General features: G+C 39.5%; 8 protein-coding genes and 1 non-coding gene across 9 annotated transcripts; 2 read left to right on the top strand and 7 right to left on the bottom strand.

Annotated features, from left to right (window-relative positions):
* Positions 1-88: 88 nt before the first annotated feature.
* Positions 89-3,577, top strand: SAK1 (serine/threonine protein kinase SAK1; the record flags this gene model as incomplete). Its single annotated transcript, XM_448319.1, has 1 exon — positions 89-3,577. The coding sequence occupies one exon, from the start codon at positions 89-91 to the stop codon at positions 3,575-3,577; it is 3,489 nt and encodes a 1,162-aa protein (XP_448319.1).
* A 459-nt stretch (positions 3,578-4,036) lies between these two features.
* On the bottom strand, positions 4,037-4,990 carry COM2 (Com2p; the record flags this gene model as incomplete). Its single annotated transcript, XM_448318.1, has 1 exon — positions 4,037-4,990. One exon carries the CDS (start codon positions 4,988-4,990, stop codon positions 4,037-4,039), a length of 954 nt encoding a protein of 317 aa, XP_448318.1.
* Positions 4,991-6,783: 1,793 nt separating this feature from the next.
* On the top strand, positions 6,784-7,143 carry RPS26B (40S ribosomal protein eS26; the record flags this gene model as incomplete). Its single annotated transcript, XM_448317.1, has 1 exon — positions 6,784-7,143. One exon carries the CDS (start codon positions 6,784-6,786, stop codon positions 7,141-7,143), a length of 360 nt encoding a protein of 119 aa, XP_448317.1.
* Positions 7,144-8,026: 883 nt separating this feature from the next.
* Positions 8,027-12,928, bottom strand: PMD1 (Pmd1p; the record flags this gene model as incomplete). The annotated part of the gene is made up of 1 exon (XM_448316.1): positions 8,027-12,928. The coding sequence occupies one exon, from the start codon at positions 12,926-12,928 to the stop codon at positions 8,027-8,029; it is 4,902 nt and encodes a 1,633-aa protein (XP_448316.1).
* A 2,841-nt stretch (positions 12,929-15,769) lies between these two features.
* On the bottom strand, positions 15,770-16,708 carry GLC7 (type 1 serine/threonine-protein phosphatase catalytic subunit GLC7; the record flags this gene model as incomplete). Its single annotated transcript, XM_448315.1, has 1 exon — positions 15,770-16,708. The coding sequence occupies one exon, from the start codon at positions 16,706-16,708 to the stop codon at positions 15,770-15,772; it is 939 nt and encodes a 312-aa protein (XP_448315.1).
* Positions 16,709-17,352: 644 nt separating this feature from the next.
* On the bottom strand, positions 17,353-17,425 carry tK(CUU)9. Its single transcript has one exon. It is a non-coding gene; the product is annotated as a tRNA-Lys (tRNA).
* A 196-nt stretch (positions 17,426-17,621) lies between these two features.
* Positions 17,622-18,158, bottom strand: GVI51_K01881 (Mg-dependent acid phosphatase; the record flags this gene model as incomplete). Its single annotated transcript, XM_448314.1, has 1 exon — positions 17,622-18,158. The coding sequence occupies one exon, from the start codon at positions 18,156-18,158 to the stop codon at positions 17,622-17,624; it is 537 nt and encodes a 178-aa protein (XP_448314.1).
* Positions 18,159-18,498: 340 nt separating this feature from the next.
* Positions 18,499-19,617, bottom strand: GVI51_K01859 (uncharacterized protein; the record flags this gene model as incomplete). The annotated part of the gene is made up of 1 exon (XM_448313.1): positions 18,499-19,617. The coding sequence occupies one exon, from the start codon at positions 19,615-19,617 to the stop codon at positions 18,499-18,501; it is 1,119 nt and encodes a 372-aa protein (XP_448313.1).
* Positions 19,618-19,886: 269 nt separating this feature from the next.
* NCL1 (tRNA (cytosine-C5-)-methyltransferase) lies at positions 19,887-21,905 on the bottom strand (the record flags this gene model as incomplete). Its single annotated transcript, XM_448312.1, has 1 exon — positions 19,887-21,905. The coding sequence occupies one exon, from the start codon at positions 21,903-21,905 to the stop codon at positions 19,887-19,889; it is 2,019 nt and encodes a 672-aa protein (XP_448312.1).
* Positions 21,906-22,005: the final 100 nt, after the last annotated feature.

Here is a 22,005-nt window from a genome sequence, read left to right as displayed (position 1 = left end):
TAATTCTAGTCCAATAGATCTTGGTTTGATATATTTCTATTAATATCAATACAAATTGAACTAATAATAACTACTGACTGATGCAAAAATGGTGATAACAACCGATTCCAAATATATTGAAGAAGTAGATATACCCGAAAATCTACAACTTGAAATAGATTTGTCAGATCCACTCCTCAAAGGTAATAGCAATAGCAACACAAATGTTTGTACTCAGTCAACTCTTAATACTACCACGTCAACAGTTTCTCCCGTGAGGAAAAGATTTGAATCATTGCCAGAGGGCTTATCGGCTTCCTCATCATCGCTAGATTCCTTGAATCTGCTGTTAGAGAAACAAATGACAAAGCAATTAAATCATCCACAACATCAGGAGCATCTTGGTTCTGGCAAATATTCCCCATTGGGTGGTAATGGTGGAAAACTAGGTAGACGAACCAAGGTTAAAGAAACGAATAGAATATCCTTGACATATGACCCGGTTTCAAAGAGAAAAGTCTTAAATACTTATGAAATTATAAAAGAATTGGGACATGGCCAGCATGGAAAAGTAAAGTTAGGAAGAGATCTCGTAACGAAACGTCTTGTTGCCATAAAGATAGTTGATAGACATGAAAAGAAAGAAAGAAAATTCTTTAGCTTTAAGAAGCCAGGAAAGACTGAGAACGATAAGATTAAACGTGAAATTGCGATTATGAAAAAATGCCATCACAAACATGTGGTAAAACTAATTGAAGTTCTCGATGACTTAAAGTCCAGAAAAATTTACCTAGTACTTGAATATTGTTCAAGAGGCGAGGTTAAATGGTGCCCCCCAGATTGTTTGGAAACAGAAGCAAAAGGTCCATCGCCGTTGAGCTTCCAATTTACCAGAGAAATCCTCAGAGGTGTGGTTTTAGGTTTAGAATATTTGCATTATCAAGGAATCATACATCGGGATATCAAGCCAGCTAACTTATTATTATCAGAAACAGGAATCGTCAAGATATCAGATTTTGGTGTATCATTGGCCGCATCGAGCTCAAATGTTGATGGAAGTGATGAAACAATCGATGAATTAGAACTTGCAAAAACAGCTGGAACGCCAGCTTTCTTTGCACCTGAGATATGTTTGGGAGAGGATGCATTTGAGAAGTATCAACTTGATAGGGAGGAATTGTTTAAGGGCTCTTGTATATCCTTTAAAATTGATATATGGGCGCTTGGGGTCACATTATACTGTCTTGTATTCGGTATGCTTCCGTTTGTGTCAAGCTTCGAGCTGGAGCTATTTGAAAAGATTGTGAATGACCCCGTTAAGTTCCCAAAATATTCAGATATGTTGAAGAATAACCAAGTGCTTCAAATGACTGAAGAAGCCGAATATGAGGCAGCAAAAGACTTACTGACTAGACTGTTAGAAAAAAATCCTATCAAAAGAATAAATATTGAAGAAATCAAAAGACATCCTTTTGTATGCTGGGATTTTGATCATTTAGATGGAGAAAGTGAGCAGGAATTGTCCTTGAAACTAGAAGAAAAGATGAACTTCCAATGCGCTCAGAGAGATTATCTAACTCAAATATCTGTTACTATGCATGAGCTAAATAATGCAGTGTGTGGCGTGGGGAAGGAAATAAAAGAATCAGATCTACAGAGCATTACTTACCGGGAGAATGCATCATCTGATAACAGTATCAATCTAGAAAAATTTAATTTGATTCGGGATAGAGACAATAGCTTAATAGTGAGTGAAGGTTCTATTTTGAAAAACATGAAAGACTTGAGAAGGCTATCAAGCAAAAAGAGTGGGGCAGATGAGAGTCTAAAGAAGGAGACAAACTTAGAGCAAAGTCAGCTCCTGCTACAAAATCTAAAGCTTGTTTCTAGTGAAGATTGTGAATATGACCAGGACGCTGACTTTGAGGAATCTCACGGTACGTCTTATAGTGACAATGATGAGAGCGCTTCAGAAACTTTATCTCAGAAAGAACAATTTGAAAAAGAGATGGAAGAATTTGAAAAAAGGCAACAGAATAACAACGTCGTTAATTTGCCAATTAATTCCTCATTTGCTTCCTTGGACAGTTTTTATATTGACAACTTTGCAATGACGAAAATGGGAATGGATAATGAAGTAACCAACCCAGAACAAAGAAACTCTTCAGCGTCTACTTTTACAAAGTGGAATACTGGTTCAACACATAGCGTTTCACCAATTTCTCACAATTCAGCACATTTCACTAATAATGGAAACCCTTCTGGGAATACAACTAATATTAGTAGGAACCCATCTTCCCATATGCTACCATATTCATTAGGAATGAGTTCGACTAGAAATGACAGGATTCCCCGCAATCATTCAATTTCACCGCACTATAGTTCTAATAGTTCAAGAAAGTCAAGATTACAGCTTTCAGAGGCATTCCCAGCAAAGCTAAAAATGACTTCTAAAAGCAAGTCTCAAACAAATTATCACGAAGGTTACGAAAATACTGAGGTCGATAGGGAGAAAGCAGGCAAGAGAGCATCATCTCACCCTCGGACCCAAAGTCGCATGCAAAGAGCAAATTCTACAACCAAGAACTCTAATCATGCTATTGCTGCCAAAAATGAGGCTGCAAATAGAAGTACGGATAGTAATAGAAGTGATTCACCTTTGATATCGCTACAGGATATGGTGAAAGCCTCTGGTAGTAATCAAGATACATATAACGTAAAGAAGGGTAACTTTTTCGATAATTTTAATGGAGATGATGATAGCAGTAGTCGTTCATCTGTTTCTTCTGAATCATCAGAATCCTATTCTGATGTCCCCATTAGTGAGGACTCATATAGTAGTGCTAGCGTTTCAAGAAGAAATACAGATACAGAGTCTTTGCCTTATGAATTTGGAATTGATTCTGGACGTGCTAGTACAGTGTCGTTAAGAGATGTTCCTCAAAATTTGGGTAATGTTAGGCCGTTTTTAGACTTGCATCCATTAACCAACTCTTCATCAAAAGGTTCTCAACAAAGAAGAGATTCTATGAACTCGTCAGGTTCTGATTCTGATTCTGATGGCCCTGGCTCAGTGTTGGTATTAAGAGCTGGCAATAAAGGGCATATGAGGCGCCAAAATTCTTATCAAAATGACAGGCCATTTAATGATAGTGCGTCCACTATTACACCAGGTGCCACATCACCAAAAAGGTTTTACGCAAAAGGATCAACACTGCAGCCTACTAATGATAGAGCGAAGGGGTATTGTAAATCAAATCTGAACCCTGGCGTTATGGCAGCTAATGCTGGTACATTAGTAATGTCTGACTCTAGGGCTAAACCTGTAATTGGAACATCAGACGTGTTTGGCACTATATCGAACTCAACTTTGACTGACGTTGCTCGTCATCCACTATCACGAGACTTATTAAAAGATGCCTTATCAAGTGGTGAGAATAGTGGAAGAAGAGGCTCCATTCCTTTAGGCATATTGGGTATTGGCAGTAATTCCTCCCCTATGAATGCTACGGTTGGTGGCACACTAAATAAGAGAGCATCCTGGTCAAAAGATCGGACCTCATTAAGTGATGACGAACTACATAGCAAAAACCACTAGTTTATGATAGTCAGTTTTGAATAAAGGATATATGAGTCTTAGAATATCACAGTAAAAGCATACACTGTGATATAGATTGTTATTAGGACTACTTAGTTTAGCATTTATTGATAGTAATATTAGTATTAATATTTATATTCATTCAAAATGTCTTATTAGTTCTTGTCCAGCAACCGGCAATGACTAAACCATTATAAAGGCAAGAGTGTTTTCTGTTAGTTTGGCATTGAATTTGATTTATTCAGGTTAAACTTAAAACAGATAACAGTTCAGAGGTTTCACAATGAAAATTCTATTCATTAAGGCATGTGCATTAGATATTTATCAGTGATTATATATTATTAAGATATTAATTATTTGCATCCAGTTAATCTTTTTAAGTGCGTGGAGTAATGCAAAAAAGCACTAAATTTGATAATGGATAATAGAAGTCTACATTTTGCATTCAAGCAAATACCATCAATGGCTATGTGTTTTTATGTGTTGATTGAGGTTGTCGCTTCTGCTAAACTTCTTGTTGCATATGTGACACTCATATGGCTTTTCGCCCATATGCAGTGATCGTATATGTCTTTTGAGATGTTCTTGTCTTTTGAAGCGTCTATCACAGAACTCACAACCAAATTGCTTCGATAAGTCAGGCACTAAAGAAGGTTTTCTTCCTCTCGTCCTTGGTGGAAGTCCATTGATTCGTATCTTCTTTCCTTCTGGGCTGTTAGTAGTGCTTGAGTCATATGCTGTCTTTTCCGAGTACTGACTTTCTGTGTTATCTTCCTGGTCGTTCCAGTCCTCATCTATGCTTTCGTTCTGTCTTATGCTATTACTTCTCCTCTCGTATGTTTGGTATGGGTTATTGTGAATATAAAATTGGTCATCTACTTCGTTAATAATTGAATGGAAGTTAAACACTTGGTTTTGCGTTAGCGCCTCGTTGTCGATCGAGGAGAATACTTTTCTTGGGTTGACGTTCAGCACCTGTGGTTCCATGTCGAGATCGTTGTGGTCGTCATCTAAATCCATAATATCATCACCATCGTCCATTTTCTCGTCATTAAGAGTCATTACATCGTAGGCATCTTGTCCCGAGAGGGCTGAGCTGTTGCTCTTATTGCGCTTGTAGTTGCTCCAGATGTTGTTGCTGAATATGTTATTGAAGTAGTTCCTCACTTTCGTGGTCTTCTTGATCTGCTGCGATGGTTCGATGAACTTGTCCTCAGGCAGGACCGCTGTGCTGATGTCGTCAAACTTCTCGTACTCGTAGTACCTCGATCTGTCCAGCATGTAGTCCGAGATCGAGGGTCGTTTGAGCATCTCGTATTCGTAGTCATCTATGACCACTGACTGCTCGGCGTCATTATTTATTAGTGTATTACCCGTGAGATCAGAGTGCACCAGCTGAAATGTGTCCGTCATTACTCCGTAGTGTATAATTGTTTGCTAAGCACAAATTCCCTTAGTACATTAGAAAGTTAGGCAAACTCTCAATTGGGCGTATACTGCGGCAGAACTCCCAGATTAGGCTTTTATACATTGAGCTGTTGTATATATATGGCCATCACAGGGACGGAACCTTAAAAGTACGGGTATATATTTGCAGTGAGAGCATGGCATGTCAAATCATTATTGGCAAAGAGATGTTTAATTTCAAAGAGAATAATTGCGTAGGTTTGGGGTGTGGTGGTACATTGCTTTTTTTGTCTGGCTAACATTTATTGGGAACCCCCTCCAAAACTTATTATAAACAATTGGCACTATGTGGAAGCGTTATAGTCTGCAAGAGTAAAAATAATCGACGGAGAGGGAATTATAAATCAGGTAAAAAAACAACTCATCGCCTGGCAGGTCCAGAGAAAAAAGGGTTACAGAATGGAGTATCTCAAATCTACGATTAGGTCGAGAGCATTAAAGGAAAGGGAAAGGATGGTACCTTTTTGAGCCGGCTATAATCCAAAGCGAGTATTTTCATCGACAAGAAAAAGCCTTGATAATATTGATCGTACACGGAACATCACAGTTTTTGTCTATGTGTATGTTTGTATGTGTGTGTACGTTTGTATGTGTGTGCATGTATGTGTGTGTATATTCTGCTTTCCTGTTGAGCATAGCAAAAACATGGGGGGGAGGGGAAAGAATCTCGATCACCCAAGAGGATATCTCCGCAGCAAAGGTTTTCCCATTCCAGGAGATAGAAATTGATAAGTTATCAGCCTTCTCGCAAAACACCTCGGAATTTCTACTCTACTGTGAATGCATTTACAGGAAATTGATGGATCCGTGACTGAAATCCTAAGGATGCAAATAAAAACAGCTCACTGTATTAGTTGGCAAATGGACCAAATGACGTAATTTGTTTGTGCAACAAGATTTCATTTTCTTTCTTTTTTTTTAGGAGGAAAGCAGAGAATATTCTCTTTTTCACACAAAGCGTCGATCATTGAAGCAAAGGGTGGGCGATGATAGATATGGATTGGCGGGGTAGTGCCACCCACAAGCTTGAAGCATTAATAAACTATTATTAATTTTATATAGGGGAAGAGGGGTACCAAAGTGTTGGTTTTGAACAAGCGTATTGGTTGCAAGCTCTCCTATTATTTTTGTAGACAAGCTATACTCCAACCTTGTTGTCTATTAGCAGGAGCAACCCAAACACACAAGATAGTGCAAAGGATAGGAGCGCACTGTATTTGTGACTGTACATTCCACAAACACCCAAACATCATAAAATCCTAACACCCACACACCCAAACACCACCCGCTCCTTATTTTTTAAGTCTTATCAGAACACGTAGAACAAATATCCCGAAACAGGAAATACAGCGACCAAGCAAGGACGCAAACGAAAAATTTCAAAGAAAAATGTCCCCCCGACGCAAAGGGCCTTGCAGCAAATGGCAAAAATAAAGGGACTCGTGCATCTGTACAACCCACATGATGCGTTGGAAGGCGGATTCCAATGGCGAACTCTCTCGTATGCATTGATGTTTCCTAATTGGGATACCAGATACCCGAACAGGAAATTTTTGGCTTGAACTTCAATTTTTCATTCAACTTCAACTTGCACAAGCGATTCTTCCAAAATTTTATTCAATTTTTTTTTTCATGCTGAATATAATAGAATAGTATAAAACTTGCGCTTCATAATTTAATAACGACTTTCTCTTGATTAGATAAAACCTCATACACAAGTAAAGAAAAACACAGACACAATGCCAAAGAAGAGAGCTTCCAACGGTAGAAACAAGAAGGGTAGAGGTCACGTCAAGCCAGTCAGATGTGTTAACTGTTCCAAGTCTGTCCCAAAGGACAAGGCTATCAAGAGAATGGCTATCAGAAACATTGTTGAAGCTGCCGCTGTCAGAGATTTGTCTGAAGCCTCCGTCTACTCTGAGTACGTCTTGCCAAAGACCTACAACAAGTTGCACTACTGTGTCTCTTGTGCTATCCACGCCAGAATTGTCAGAGTCAGATCCAGAGAAGCTAGAAGAATCAGAACTCCTCCACAAAGACCAAGATTCAACAGAGAAAACAAGGTCTCTCCAGCTGACGCCGCCAAGAAGGCTTTGTAAATTAATATGAATTAGTTATCTTCTCATATAAATTTATAACCCATAATTAAACTAAGAAATCCTTATTTTAACATAATTTCTGTTGTATATTTAATTCACTACCCCAAGAACATCGTCCTGTCCACTTTAAGTTCAGATATATAGCTGTGAGCGCCAACTTTGTACTATTCGCAACTTTTGAACAAGTATTGCTCCATATTTGATTCATCACATGATCAGTTTCATGAGAAAAAGCCCTAAGAGTGTCAGCATGATCGGCACCAAAGTATAGAAGCCGGGTAATACCTTTTTCCCCTTAGCAATTTGCCGAATTTGGCGATTTTTCTTTGAAATTTTTTTCTTCTGAATTTTTCATTCAAAATTCGCGAGTGGACCCACCAAGGAAGCTTGTATTAGTATAAATAGCACACATAAATCATAACTTGGCATAATTGCTCTTGTATTTTGTCATTCCCATTGTTCTTTTTTTGGTCAATTGCTAAGATCCTTATCAACTATAACAGTCGATGAGGAAAGGTTATTTGTCTATGGACCATCTGTTTTAATCAATCCTTTCAGAAGGTTCCCGTTGTGTGATTTGCGGTGGATGGAATTCTTTTTTTTTAAAAGGAGTTCTGGATTACCGTAGGCCACTCAATTGGTTCCATATTTCTGTTAGGGTAGCTGTAGATAGTACCGTGAACCTCTTTTCACCACCTTTAATAAGCGGTATGAATAGGATCAACTGAGGCTGTTCTCTTAACCCTAAAAAATTTTATTTTGTAGAATGTGTTAGCCTGAAGATGGCTTTCATCTATTATATCAGCTGATACATGAATTATCTATAAAAATGGCTCTAATATCTTGTATATACTTGCTCGTTGCCGTAGGTCATTAAATGATTTCATTTCTTGATGCCCAAAAAGGACAAAGGACCAGTAGATGGGGGCCCTTCCTTCTTAGACTTAGCTGCCGACGGAGAGGATGGCGGAGGTGGTGGCATAACAGCCGGATTCATTAACACCGCCATACTACCGGATGCCTGACTGTTGAATCGGGAATTCTGTCTATTTCTCCGTTGGTTGGTGTTACTTTTGCTGGCGGAGTTCGTTAAAATGGAGCTTGGAGTGTTGGCGCTGTTTGAATTGTACATCGACCCCGTGGTAGGTATAAATATATCAGAATGGACAGCCGATGTTCTTGGAGATATTGTAGATTGTGTCGTGTAAATCGAGTTGGCATTCGACGGTTTTCTCAAGACTTCTACATTGTGCGAGGTTGTCTTAGGCCCTAAAGGAGGTCTAACAGCTGTTGCCCGCTGAATATTGGGTTCCGAGTCAAACTTTTGGAATGAACCAAATATAATATCTTCTAGTGCTCCTCTGCCCATTGGAATTGGTGCAGCCATGGTATTGTTTTCCAATGTCATGAGATCATTTGTAATAATGGTTTTCAATTTCTTCAATTTCTTAGAAAACTCAATGCATTCGGAGGCTCTGAGCATGATACCACCATCATTAACCAATACAGCCGTTCTGCAAATACTCTTCAAGACATGGTCAACAGGAGGTAATGCATTTGGAGACATCATATTTTCTAGGGTAGAAAATGGCGGTATTTCATTTTCTCCTGCGGAGTTTTTGTTTTCACTAGACCTCGTACCGGTATCCACTGTAGAACCAGCCTTTGTACTTGGTAACTTGTATAATGGGTCGATCGAGCCTTCAAATTCTTCTTTCTCCTCACGCACCTTCTCCGTCATCATATTCAAAGGCATTTCATCATGTAACATATCATACTCATCAGAATCAGAGATGGTCGATAAAAGGCTTTCGGTATCCATTGCGAGAGCATCATTTGGTAGCATGGAATTAGATATTCCAGCATTATCGGTTAAAGGTGATGTTGTGCCACTTCCAAGGGCTATATCAGATAAGGTCTGTAGCCTCACTTGCTCGATTTGCTCCTCTAATTCTACAGAACTGTTTTTGTCCGTTTGTTTGGCATCTACATTTGGATTTGAATTGGCTTCACTTGAAGAATCAATCTCATTCAAATTTTCCAAACTCTTAGAATGTGGCCTTCCAGATTTATTACCTTGCCTTTCGCCATTATCTTCTGGTATTGCTAGAGAAATAGACCTGACATCAATACTATTTTTCCAGTGTGATCTGGATCCAAAAGACTGTTGTGAATTATTATGTAGGGCTCTGAAATGTTTGTTCAAGTTATTAGATGACAAACTTAGCTTTCTATTGGTCATCCCATCTGGTCCTTCGGTGAAATAGCTACCACCAGTGCTAATGGAATCAATACGTGTTGATTTTTCCATCAACGTAGTATCAAGAAAACCGCTTTCAATATCCTTAACTGCATTACGTAAATCAACTAATTTACGAAAAGCTTCGTTATTCTCCAATACTATTTTGCATTTCTCATTGTCCTCATAGCAGGCATTAACTTTTGAGATGAAGAGATCAATTAACGAGTTACAATTAACAAGAATACTTCCTTCCTTTTTACCTATGATGGAATAAAGGGCCTCGGTGATTAAATCATAAAGAAGCCTTATTTCGTAAACCTTTGACATCATCCACAAATCTAAAGTTACTGGAGATAGTGGCCATTTACCATTTATTTGGCCAGTAAAAAAAAACTCAGTAAATGCCTTCACTGAGACAGCCGGCCAAGGCATATATAGAGACCTTGGTATTAGTAGAGGTTCAATTTCTACCGAATTGATGGCGTGAGGGTCATCTTTATTGGAAGCATCGCTATTACTCCTTTCGCTCCCAGCATCCGAAGACCATGAATAAGCCCTTTTGAAATATTCCTGATTATGGTCATTTTGCCTCTCTTTATCAGTTGAGTGTCTTTGTGTAGCATTACCGTCATCACTACCACTATAACTTTTTTCCGACATACTAAATTTAGGATCAGAAGATATAGAATACCTATGAGTTTGCACAATTGAACTTCTTCCAGACGCTGAAGCACTGCTTCGGTCGCCATATATGTAGTCATAGTTATGACTATTTCTTCTATGGTGAGGAATATTACTTAAAGCTTGAGTCAGCGATAGATTGGTCGGAAGTGGGGGGAGGGGAACAGATTCAGATGGCTGTCTAGGTTGAGGAGGAAGATTTACTTGAAGAGGCATTAATTTAGGGGAACTAGCACCGCTCATATTCGCCACACTACTCTTTCTTGAGTTGCCTCTCGTCCTTCTATCAGATGATGAGCTCACGAATGACAAGAGACTATTTTGTGAGACAATGGAGGCTTTTCTTGAACTACTGTTGCTCATTATGTATCTACCATGGTGATGTTTTCTCGTGTTTAGGTTATGTTTAGAACTAAAATGATATTCATCAATTATCTCACCATTAGGAAGCTTAGCTGGATGTGATAAACGCCTTAACTGTGTTCTTTCTTCTACTGAATTCCGACGATGTTGTAATGGTGGTGGAACGACAAGTGAAGAAGTTCTAGTGGATTTTTGCTTAATCATTATTTTATTTTTCTCTTCAGAGGAGGGTGAAAGAGTACCCGCTATTAAATGATTTCCGTTATTTGTTTCACAATTATCTTCATCACATCCTTTAAATGGAACTCTGAATACCATTCCATTGGATGAACTAGTTATCTTTTCATTATCTTTTTCCTTTTTGAAGCTTCTTTTCTCAATTTTTATTTTGTGTTTCTCCTGTACTATTTTAGGGTGATTGCTTGGGTATTTGTTAGGTAAAGTTTTGGAAGCCGATAGAATAGGATTATTTTCTGAACCATATTTAATTAGTGTAGATTCAACTCCGTTGCTCCTATAATCTTCACATACTTTGGAATAGCCTTGGGCCAAGAGTCTATCAAAATATCTACCCCATCGTTTCCTTAGTAAAAACATCGGCACCCCAATTGATTCTCCATCATTTGTGATAAATTCAAAATCAGCAAGTGTTTTACCAAACACTTCAAGAGTATCTTTACCTAAAACCATAGCATATGGTGGGAAGACTGAGCTTGTTGATTCCATTTCCAATGGATCAGTAATATATCTAATATAATTTTCAAACTGAGAAGTTGGATTGGATATTAAAGATAAATTTCTCCGAGGGTCTAATGGATCAGGTATTGAAGTATTATGGGGAGAGGATATTGGAATTATAGGTTGTGATTGTGTAATCTTGTCTACTGTAGTCAAAGGGGTGATGGGGGTCTTTAGGGAAACTTTTTTATGAATGTTGGTATCAGGAGTTATTTCATGTAATATTCTGTTAAAACCATTTAGCATGGGTAATGAAATTGACAATAAGTAATCAAATTTTTGAACACTAGGAAGTTGTCCATCATCATTTGCTGTTCCTAAAAGTATTGCTTGATGATGCGATTTCCAGACCAATGTTTTCCAAAACCTATGGCGATGTATTGATGAGTCTTGACAATTTGTACAAAGTTTTGTCCATGTGTCAGAGCAGACGTTATAAAAATAACAATGAAAGTTAGCAGCTGAAAAATTATTATGGAACCCACTTGCGATGATACTGTAGGATACAGAGTCACCTGAAGGTCCCATTAGATTATACGGAACGGATCTGTCATCAGTGCTTTTCTTGGGAAAATCTTCTAACTTAAGTAACTTTCTTGATGTTAATCTTGTTCCTTTTGTATTGGGTAAAAGTGGTAGCATTGCAACAGGAGATAAATCATCATCTTTAGGATCTGAAGTGTCTACGGTCAGGCCATTATCTTTATTAGAAGAATTCTCTGAGGCGTGAGTTTTGCTAGACTTTTTACTATCACTTTTTTTCGTTGTAGGTTTCCCATAACTTTTGGATGATCTCTTGTGTATCGGTAGATAGAATCCTAACGTTGGGATAGCATTGCTATCTTTCCCAGAATTGTCCAGCATTACTGAGAAATTGTTATCCATGTTTATATGTGTTTTTAGACCATCAATATTGGTATTTAATGCTGTCATATCTCCGCTGTTCTTCCTTGTAGTTTTCTCAACTGCATTAGATTCCCATTGTAGCGTTGTCAAATTAAATATATCAATTTTGGCAACTGGTTCGTCCATATTATCTATACCGCCTACTATAACTAGCTTAGTATCTTTTGTGGGGTCTTCTGAGTTGAGAACATGCATTTCATGATTATATCTTCTACCTACCCCTGGATCTTTACTCAGTAGTGACCACTTATTGCCTCTTAGATCAAGTTGCCATAGATCATTAGTAGCCACAAACTCGTATTCGTTATGTGGAGAGATCATTAGTCCACCAAAAATGTAAAGGAAGCCTTCATTGAAACACATAGCATGGAACAGTCTACCATTGGTCTTTATATTCGTGTCATCTGTAGTGCTCGATTCATCGATTGTAGTTTCAAGCCTTCTCCATGATCTCGATATCAGGTCCAAGAAGAACGTCTCTGAACTGATCCATTCATTTAAGTTCTTGAAAGATATCGATTTATTCTTCTCCTTAGCAAAATATAGCATCAATTCCTTTTGCAGTTGTGTAGAGTTCACCTCTGTAAGGTTCAATGGAATTGTAAGGCCACCATTGACATAAATATTAGACCTTGTCAGTAGAGTGGTGGACCCCGTTCGCACATCAAGTGTGAGACGCTTTCGCAGTGCCTCATCGAGGTATACATCATCCTCTTTATCTTTCTTACTGACTTTAGTCGGACTTCGCACATCCGCACTGTTCAACGATGAGCTTGAGTTACTTCTGGGGTGTGAATAAGGCGATGGTAGGTGTAAGGGATAGCATGCACATGCAGAAGGCAGTAATAAAGACATGAGTGTTACCACTTATTTTTTATTTCTGCTTATTGTTTCACCAACTATATCTGGACCTTTCCCACTAATTTTTTTAGGTCCTCAGTATGGTACACTTCTTATAGGAGTGTCGCCGTGAACTGTTTTTAAGCGACTTGTATTTCTGTGTAAACCTTGGTTTCAAGAGATAGCCTATATCAATGCAGCTACCGGCTCTGCTCCTAAGCTGTTACAATAATGGAAGAAGATTTGCTGTTTTGTAAAGTTTCTTCAACTTACTCTTATTCACTCATCATTTGGCAAGAGACCTTCGGTTCATTATTCATTATGGTATTGATTTCAGCAAAAGCACAGATACCACCGTACCACACCTGTTCATTTCAGGCTACGGTATTTTCTCTTCTTCGTCAATTTTTCACGTCCCATTTATGCCCATTTTCCGAATTTTTTTCAGCGAAATTTCTTGGTGAGTTTCTCATTCGAGAAGCTTGTTGCACAGAATTTGGTGTGAGGCTCATTGTTCTCAGGGTTTGCCTCCTGTTTTAGTGGTCGAGTGTTGCTAGAAGAGTTTATAAGGTTTTTGAGATGGGAAGCTCAGAAACCGGTGTGGTAAGCCGTGTTAATTTTGTTGACTCCATGCACGAATGTTTCTAGGACCAGTGCTTTTTTGAAAACAGAGGATTCACGAAGAACCCTTCCTCCTGCAGTGATTTTCACTATTTTGAATGTTCTATGCTTTTCTCTGTATTGTCATCACACTGGTATTGTCTCCGATGTGCAGAGTTGTCTGAGGAGAAGGCCTGTGCAGTGAAACGAGAAAATGATATCATTTCTCTGGCAATATGTTAGCTACTGGCATTTCTTACCGTAATCAAAGCAATATGAGACAAATGGTGCAGAGGGAGAAAAAATGGAAAGAATGGGCTTACTTAACACAAAATCAAATTGTTGAGGAAAGTCCGTACAAATTCCCCTTTCCCAATTAAATGCAAAAACATTCGGATCTTTGCTTTCTTTTTTTGGTTTATCTGAGCATTCACTGCGTGGTTTGCCGTGGGGTGGCAAAAGCGTGAAAGTTTGTTTAGAATCTTGAATGGAAGGTACGGAGATTACTAAGAAGGGTTTTGAGTCGTCCGCAGTCCCTTTACCGCTCACCATTGTCCCTAACTGGAGAATGCTCTTGGCAATATTTTGTCCCGAATAGCTAAAATAGCCGCCGATATACAATGAGTCTACAGCTACTGTGGCAGTTGACTCCCTTGCTATGTTGTAAAACCGTGCATCTCAATGGTAGAGTTGCACTTCTATATTCGCTGTTACTGACCTTGTTGCCATAGGCAATGTTGAGTATCTACAGTGGCAAGCATTTCTACACGTACGAATATTGGCATAGCCAGAAATCATAACATTGCTTAAGATCAGCTATAATGACCACAGATATCCTATCAGATAAAAAAAAAAAGATTGAATTGAACTTTAATGTCAGAAGGAAGGCAACAAGTGTTTTCTAATCACGTTATTAGAAATCAGAGATTGTTCACGCGTTTGTCATTCATCACGTAAGAAAAGTCATTCTTTTATCTTTTTTTTCTTGTTTCTACTGATAATTCCCAGGACCAATGAGTCTGCAGATTTTTACGTCCGCGTGGGGACTCGATCACTGGTTGTGGCCAACCTTGCCAAGTTCTCGGGAAGTACTACCGATTTTCACGTAGAATGCCACAGTTCAAACCCTTTTGAAACAATGTTCCCTTTCTTGACCGTTGCGCCACTTGACCATACAATAGAAACATATTCTGGAAAAAATATAACTGCTATCACAGCCGTTAAGTGCCGGGTAATTGTGTCTGATGAGATCATATCCTGCCCACTTCACTTTCAGTGTTGCGGTAATTAATTTCTGCTGAAGGATAGTTGCTTGTGATTGGCGGCCTGCCCCCCACTTTTCTCGCCAGCCCAAAAAGGATTGGTGCATTTCATATAGATAGATTTTGATAACATTCAGCTAGCTAAACAGTTCAGTTATTTTAGATATAGCAACCAGTGGGTTTTGCCCATTTCACCTTTAGTGAAGTGAAAGTTGATGTCTGAATTGCATGATTACGAATAAACGCCAATATATAGTTCTGGTAGTCGACTTAGTTCAGAAAGAAAAGTTTAGGTGCTGTTTTTTATTTAATTCTAAATTTATTTCACTTTGTAAATGTACATAATATAAAATTTATTCGCTAGTTATATAATAGTAAATAAAAGAAAATAGTGTTGATAGAAAAATTACTTAGAGTAGTTTTTATTTCATTTTTTTAAATTTAAATTTGTTTTTCTTGGTGGTAAAAATTGTACAGGAATAGATGTGAGGATTCTGCTAGAGAATAAAGAAATTTAATAACCGTTTAAGTCCTGATGAATATGTTAACTTGATATACAGCATACATGTTTGTGATCTAATTCCGGAGATAATCTTATTCTCTAACTTTGATGAAGGCCATTTGGTAATGAATATTATGATACCAAAAGTTTGTGAATAATAATTTTTTTTGTAATTTTCTTTTTTGATCAAAACGGTAAGAGCAATGTGGCTAGATATAATAATGCAACTTGACTATCCTCGCAGTAATTACAAAAACGAAGGTCATTCTGTTATTTTAGAATTTTATAGGTAAAAATGGACAGGTTACAATTAATGTACCAGATTTGACAAAAAAAAAATAGAGAAAAAAATTGGAAATTCTTAGAAATAAAGTAGTAGTCATAGAAAGAAAGAAAAGAAATAAGGATTTGTGTGTGATATAAAATAAAAAAAAATAATATTTTTGGTGTTTGGTCAAGAATTGAAATAAATTACTGATATCTTTGTTGACACTATTTCTTCTTTCTACCGGCTTGTTGTCTTGGCAAACTCTTTTGAGCAGGCTTTAGGATTTGGAATGAACATAATAAACTCTCATCAACACTCATCATGGCACCGGCGTTATCGAACTCACCACAGTAATTTGGTGCACTAAACAGGGTAACCAGTTGTCTTTTACTGAAGAATTCGTAACCATCTTCCACGACTTGATGTGCCCTACAGATCAGTTCCATATCTTGTTTCTGTAAGAATCTATTCACGACGTCCGGACCGAAAGTAAATGAGACACCTCTATCGTTTTCACTCCAACCTACAATATCCTTATCTGGATCTGACCACAATAAATCACATAGCAAGCCGACATCTGGGATATCGGTTGGTCTCATTACTCTTCTGATCTGTTCCATGCTGTTCAAGTCTGGGGATAGACCACCGTGCATACAGAAGATCTTCTCGTCGATAATGGCTGCAATAGGCAAACAGTTGAAACAGTCTGTGAATGTCTTCCACAACTTGATGTTATAACGTCTCTTACACTCATCGTAAAAACCGTAGATTCTATTAATGGATGCACACTCGTGGTTACCTCTCAAGATGAAGAAGTTCTCTGGGTATTTGATCTTGTATGCCAGCAATAAACATATGGTCTCAAGTGATTGCTTACCACGGTCGACATAGTCACCTAGAAACAAGTAGTTGGACTCAGGTGGGAACCCACCATACTCAAACAGACGAAGTAGATCATAGTACTGCCCGTGGATATCACCACAGATCTTGATAGGAGCCTCTAGCTCCAGCAGAATCGGCTGCTTGATGAATATAGACCGCGCCTTCGAGCACAGATGTCTGATCTCATGCTCCTCAAGATCAACTTGCTGCCCAGGCTTAGAACCCCTCACTTCCAACAACCTATCAATAATACTATCCACATCAACTTGCTGGGATTCCATTATTTTTATATTTCTTGTATTTCTATTCTATTTTCTTATCTTCCTGCGTAAGTCTCTCCTTCTAAATTTCAGATCCTGTGCTTGTTATTTCCTCCTTTTTTTTTTCAAAATTCCTAGTTAGTTGGCTCAGTCCTATGTACGTTTCTTTTGCGTTTCAGTTCCCAGTGCTCGTAGCCCAGCGTATTCCTCGTTAGCGTACTTCTGTTACTCCTTAAAGAACCACGTTCGGCGTCTACCAAAGACACAATCCTAGCCCAGTTTTATACCAAAGTTTGTTTCCAATAATCCCCCCCCCCTCTAGAAAGGAAAAAACTTCCAGTTTCGCCAGAAAGCAGGAAAAAAATTCGAAAAAATCGCCACTATCAACGAGTATCGTGTACTACGACAAATATAAGACTGATTTGATAAAATAGATTTCTATGGCCTTTTCCCATGCTTCTTGTAGCATTCAAAACAGGCTCCCGACTTCGTTTCCTTTATGCAGCGAGTTTTGTCCATTGTCGTGATGCATTTGTTACACGTTTGCCATATTGTCTCTGCATGAGACAGGGCGGTTCCATGAAAAGTAAACAACCACCCACTGAAGAACATACCCCGTGAAATGTGATATTGTGTGAGTGTGGTAAACAAAAAAAATAGAAATAAGCCCTGTAGGGGGCTCGAACCCCTAACCTTATGATTAAGAGTCATACGCGCTACCGATTGCGCCAACAAGGCTTATTAAATTGCGTTGATTCTTGGTTAGGGGTAGTGGGGTATGTCAAGTCAAGTTTTAGGTGCCCCCTCCCACTCTACTGCGGCGTTAAGCGTGATATAACAATGCTATAAATCATTCATAAGCATAGAATCATATCCAATGGAGCCTTGTAAAACTAGTCTATTATAATGTATTTCAGTTTATGTAGACTACATGCTAGTCCAGTTCACCGTTCAGGTACTTCTGGTACAGAGACCACGTAGGACCCTTCTCTGGGTTCCGTATGTATATGAACTTGACTCCGTGACGTTCGACGTCTCTGTTTCGGGACTCGTCATCGAATAGACATATCCTGTACTTCTTTAGCTCAGTGGATCCGTAGATCTCTTTCATACCGTCCTGAATGTGGCCCACTTTGCTACGCTCACCCCACTTCAACGAGTCAAACATCTCATGCAAGGTCACTAGCTTGCCATGGTATCTGATCTTGAAACCCTTGAGTAACTCCTGCGCTACCTCGGGTGCCCAAGTTCTCGATGCACTGATCAATTTGACGCCGTGGTCCTTCAGATCGGTGAATATCCGTGGGATGTCCGGAAAGAAAGTAACTTCAAACCCGTGACGATCAACCAAAGTATGCACTTCGCCATTGTCATTGACCACTGGCTTGAACGGGGAGAACACATGCGAGTCACAGTAACATGGCCACACTGTGTAATCGAGATCAAATACTGCAACTTCAGGATACGACATCTTTATCCAATTAGTCCCCAATGCTTCTAAAAATCACACAAAAAAAAAAGAACAGCACTTAAATGTTCCACCCAATGAGTTGAAATTGTGGTATTTGAGCTGGTTATATACCTCTATCTTAATACATTTGCTCCTTAAAACGGTATCTACAGCAGTACCTCTCTCGCCTCTCAGCTATCAATCTTTCTTTTTTTTTCAACTGCAGAAATAGCATCGATGACTTCAATTATTCTGAAATTATATTTGAACATACCGGTTTATGTCCCTCTCACATATGCCAGAGCCGGCCGCCTCTGGGTTACATACATGGCTATACTTAGAATTCTATATATCCCATGCTCTAGTGTTTCGATTTGCTGAAGAAGGTGACTATGTCCTCTTCTTTCACTGTCTGGCCGGCCTCAGCGAACGGTGCCAGGAATGAGTTCAGCTTGTCCTTCAAAGAGTGGAACGCTGTCAGCCCTTCCACAGCAGTGTGCCTATCCATTGCATTCTGGATTATCTGTCGAGTTAGAGCTTCAATCGACAGTGTCTCTTCCTTCTCTTCCGGTGGCTCGTACACGGGCTCGTCCTTGATCAGATGTGGCGCTAAATCGGTCAAGAAAATGCGAATCTTGGAATCCGCTTCGGATGACTTTAGTATCTTCTTGAAAGCACTCTCGTGGTCCTTTTTAAGGAACAAAGAGTAGTCCTCGGATCCCTCATCGTGCTTTCTTTTGCCGTCGTCTGTCTCCTTGACCTCCGAGCACTGACGATATAATTGCTTCGCTATAACTGTCTCTGACAGAGGATGCGATAAAAGTCTCTTGAAATATTGTTCATATTTACTAGTACACTTCCAGCACACAAAAGCATCAAAAGTTTCTAGATCAGGCATGCCAGCTAGCGGATCTTCCAACTCGTCGTCATTCTCAGCATCAGGCTGTTTCCTCGCACGTAGTTCATCAGCTTCCTCCTTGGTTTTACCTAGTATACAGTAGTCATGAAACCAGTCCTCACCACATTCGGTGCCCAGCACACATTGTAGCATTACTGCTGGATTCTCCGGATCATACTCTGTTGAACATCCACAGAAAAGTCCCTTAAAATTTTGACGATACTCATTGCTGTCAGAGGATATATCCTTCGATCTATTCTTTCTTAGTTGACAGTGAATACCATCCTCATCTGCAGGTTTTGTATCCCTCTCAGTCCCACAGTCACAAGTGAAATGTCTCTTGGTAAACAGCTCTACTATGTCACAAGATGTATGGCATAGAATGGAGCATGAGTAACATATTCCAATCTGGTTATGGGAACGGCACGCAAACACAGGTTGTCTTATCGATCCCAACTCATATGTACACTGCTTAGGTTCCCAAGGCATCAGCTCTCTAGCTTCATCCTCTAATTGTTTTTGTTGATTAACAAAATCTGATGCGCTGATCTCCTCTGTTTGACCCTGTCCTTCACTGCTCATTGTAATTTTGCTGTAGTTCTTACAAGTGGTATTAAGGGTCCCTCGAATTCACTTCTACATACGAGCTTCCATCAGATTCATATATGCTACCTCATCGATGCGATGCTGTTGTAGTAGTGAACTGAGGCCTACTTCACGCGTTACCTCAGTGCCACACCGTGAATAAGGATGAATTATGGTGATTACTATTATGATGCGTTTTAGACTTGCTAATATACAGTGTAAAGTGCTATTCTATTACATTTTAAATATGAGATTCAAGAAATTCATTAAGCTTCAACAGCTGGTTCAGTGGATTCCTTCTCTGATTCTTTTTCTGAATCCTGTTCAGACTTCTTTTCAGCAGCATTCTTTTGGGCTTGAGCCTTTGGATTATCCTTTGCAGTAGTTTCAATACCGAAGACTCTATATAGAAGTTCGTGCGTGTCCTCCTTACAGACCATCAAGTTGACGTTTCTGTTACCCTTCCATAGTGGCAAGAATAGGTTTTCCTTGTTTTCATCATCTCTGATAACTTCGATAAAGGCACAACCGGAGCTGATCTCCTTCATCTTCTCGACAAAATCGTCATCAATATGTTCATTTTGAATCATTTCAAAAGATGGGAAAGAGTCTACTAACAATAACTTCAAAAGCTCAGGTTTTACCTTAACAATTCTGTCTGATTGCATGTGGTGCTTGACAATTGGTAGAGACTCACTTTGAATTCTCCAAGAGCACTCTATATCACTTCTCTGAGATACAAACAGTTTCACACCAGAGTAAATAATCTTCAGTCTGTCCTCGTTCCTTTGAATAATGTTCTTTAGAGCTGAGCAAACGGTGTAAACAACTCTGGTTGGTTCACCAGTGGCATTTCTAACTAAGCATGCAGTTTTGTCAAACTTATCATCAATACCATAGAACTTCCAGCAAGTCTGTAGGGCAGCATGGTTAGGGTCAATGAAAACAAATGGCTCTTCATTTGCATCTCTTGGTAGCTTCTCTTTCTTGACTGGAGCTTGAGTATCAAGCTTGACCTTCTTTTGTTGTGGCTCTTCAACTTCTTCTTCTTCCTCAACAACCTTTTCAAAGACTGTGATAAAGAAACCACCGGTGTTTTGTTGGTGAGGATAAACTCTCATACATCTCTCTAGGTGGAACTTGGATACTTCCTCTTCAGAAGGTGGGAACCAACTGTTGATCATGCCTTCGTCTTCCTTCTTTCTCTCTTCCATGTTTCTGTCGATAACTGGCCATTGAGTGATACCTTGAGATCTGATAAGGCCTGGCAACTTTTCGCTACAGTCAACTAGTCTGACTTTGTCACCCCATCTTCTTAGAGCCTCAGCGACAACAGCTTCATTTTCAATTGGGTTCATTGAACATGTGGAGTAGACTAATCTACCGTTATTTTGCAGCAAGTGCAAACCTCTGTCTAGAATGTTCAATTGAACAGTGTGTAGGCCTAAAGCACCTTGAGTATTCCAGTCCTTCCAGACATTGACATTTTTTCTCATAGTACCGTCACCAGAACATGGGACATCACAAAGGATTCTGTCGAACTTCAATTGGGCCTTCTTCTTGGATGGTTCATCAGACAATATGATACGTGGGAAGAATTGAGCATCATGGTTCACAACCATAAGGTTAGCACTGTTCAGTCTCTTCAATTGGTGGACCAACATGTGAGATCTACGAGAGTCAGCATCGTTGGCGACCACGAAACCAGTTGGCTCGTCGGTGTCCTTGTGCAATGCTTCAATCATTTGCGTGGTCTTAGAACCTGGAGCAGCACACATATCCAGCACAGTATGGTGTGGTTCGACCTCTAACACGATTGGAGGAATCATCGAGACAGCTTCCTGTCTTGAGATGTTACCGACAGCGTTCTCGACCACTAGGAACCTCTGGGTCTTTGCAAACTGTTCATTCTTTCTGATAACCGTCTTTGGGACGTCTAGTTGCCAGGCGTACTCGTTAGGATACCATGGAAGGGACTTTGGGGCCTGGATCTTGTTGCCTTCGAACTCAACATCGGTCAAGTTTGGCAGGTGTCTAGTCTTGAACAAGCTCAGCACTTCGTCAGCGTGCTTTCTGGAGCCAGTGACTCTGAAAGTTAGCGGCAAAGGCGACTGGCAGGTGGTCTTGAACTCGTCCCACTGTTCAGCTGGGAACAATTGCAAAAGCTTGTAGTAGCTCTCCCACTTGGCGTTCTCTCTGACTAGCTCGTTCCAGCCCTTGCGAGCATTGGTGTCGTCGCGGGCACCGAACGTCTTCTTCTTGTTGTAGTTCCTTCTCCTGGCCATGGCGTCGTGTGTCTATGTCCGTGTATTAGTACTGTGCTTGCTGTACAGCCAGGGACTTTGCGCTTCTTATATGTTGGTCTCGATGAGATGCGATGAGCTC

The sequence above is a fragment of the Nakaseomyces glabratus genome, chromosome K (assembly GCF_010111755.1).
Source record: "Nakaseomyces glabratus chromosome K, complete sequence".
Classification (NCBI taxonomy): Eukaryota; Fungi; Ascomycota; class Saccharomycetes; order Saccharomycetales; family Saccharomycetaceae; genus Nakaseomyces; species Nakaseomyces glabratus.
Note: the sequence above shows the minus strand (reverse complement) of the source record. Positions and strands in the feature narration are given on the sequence as shown.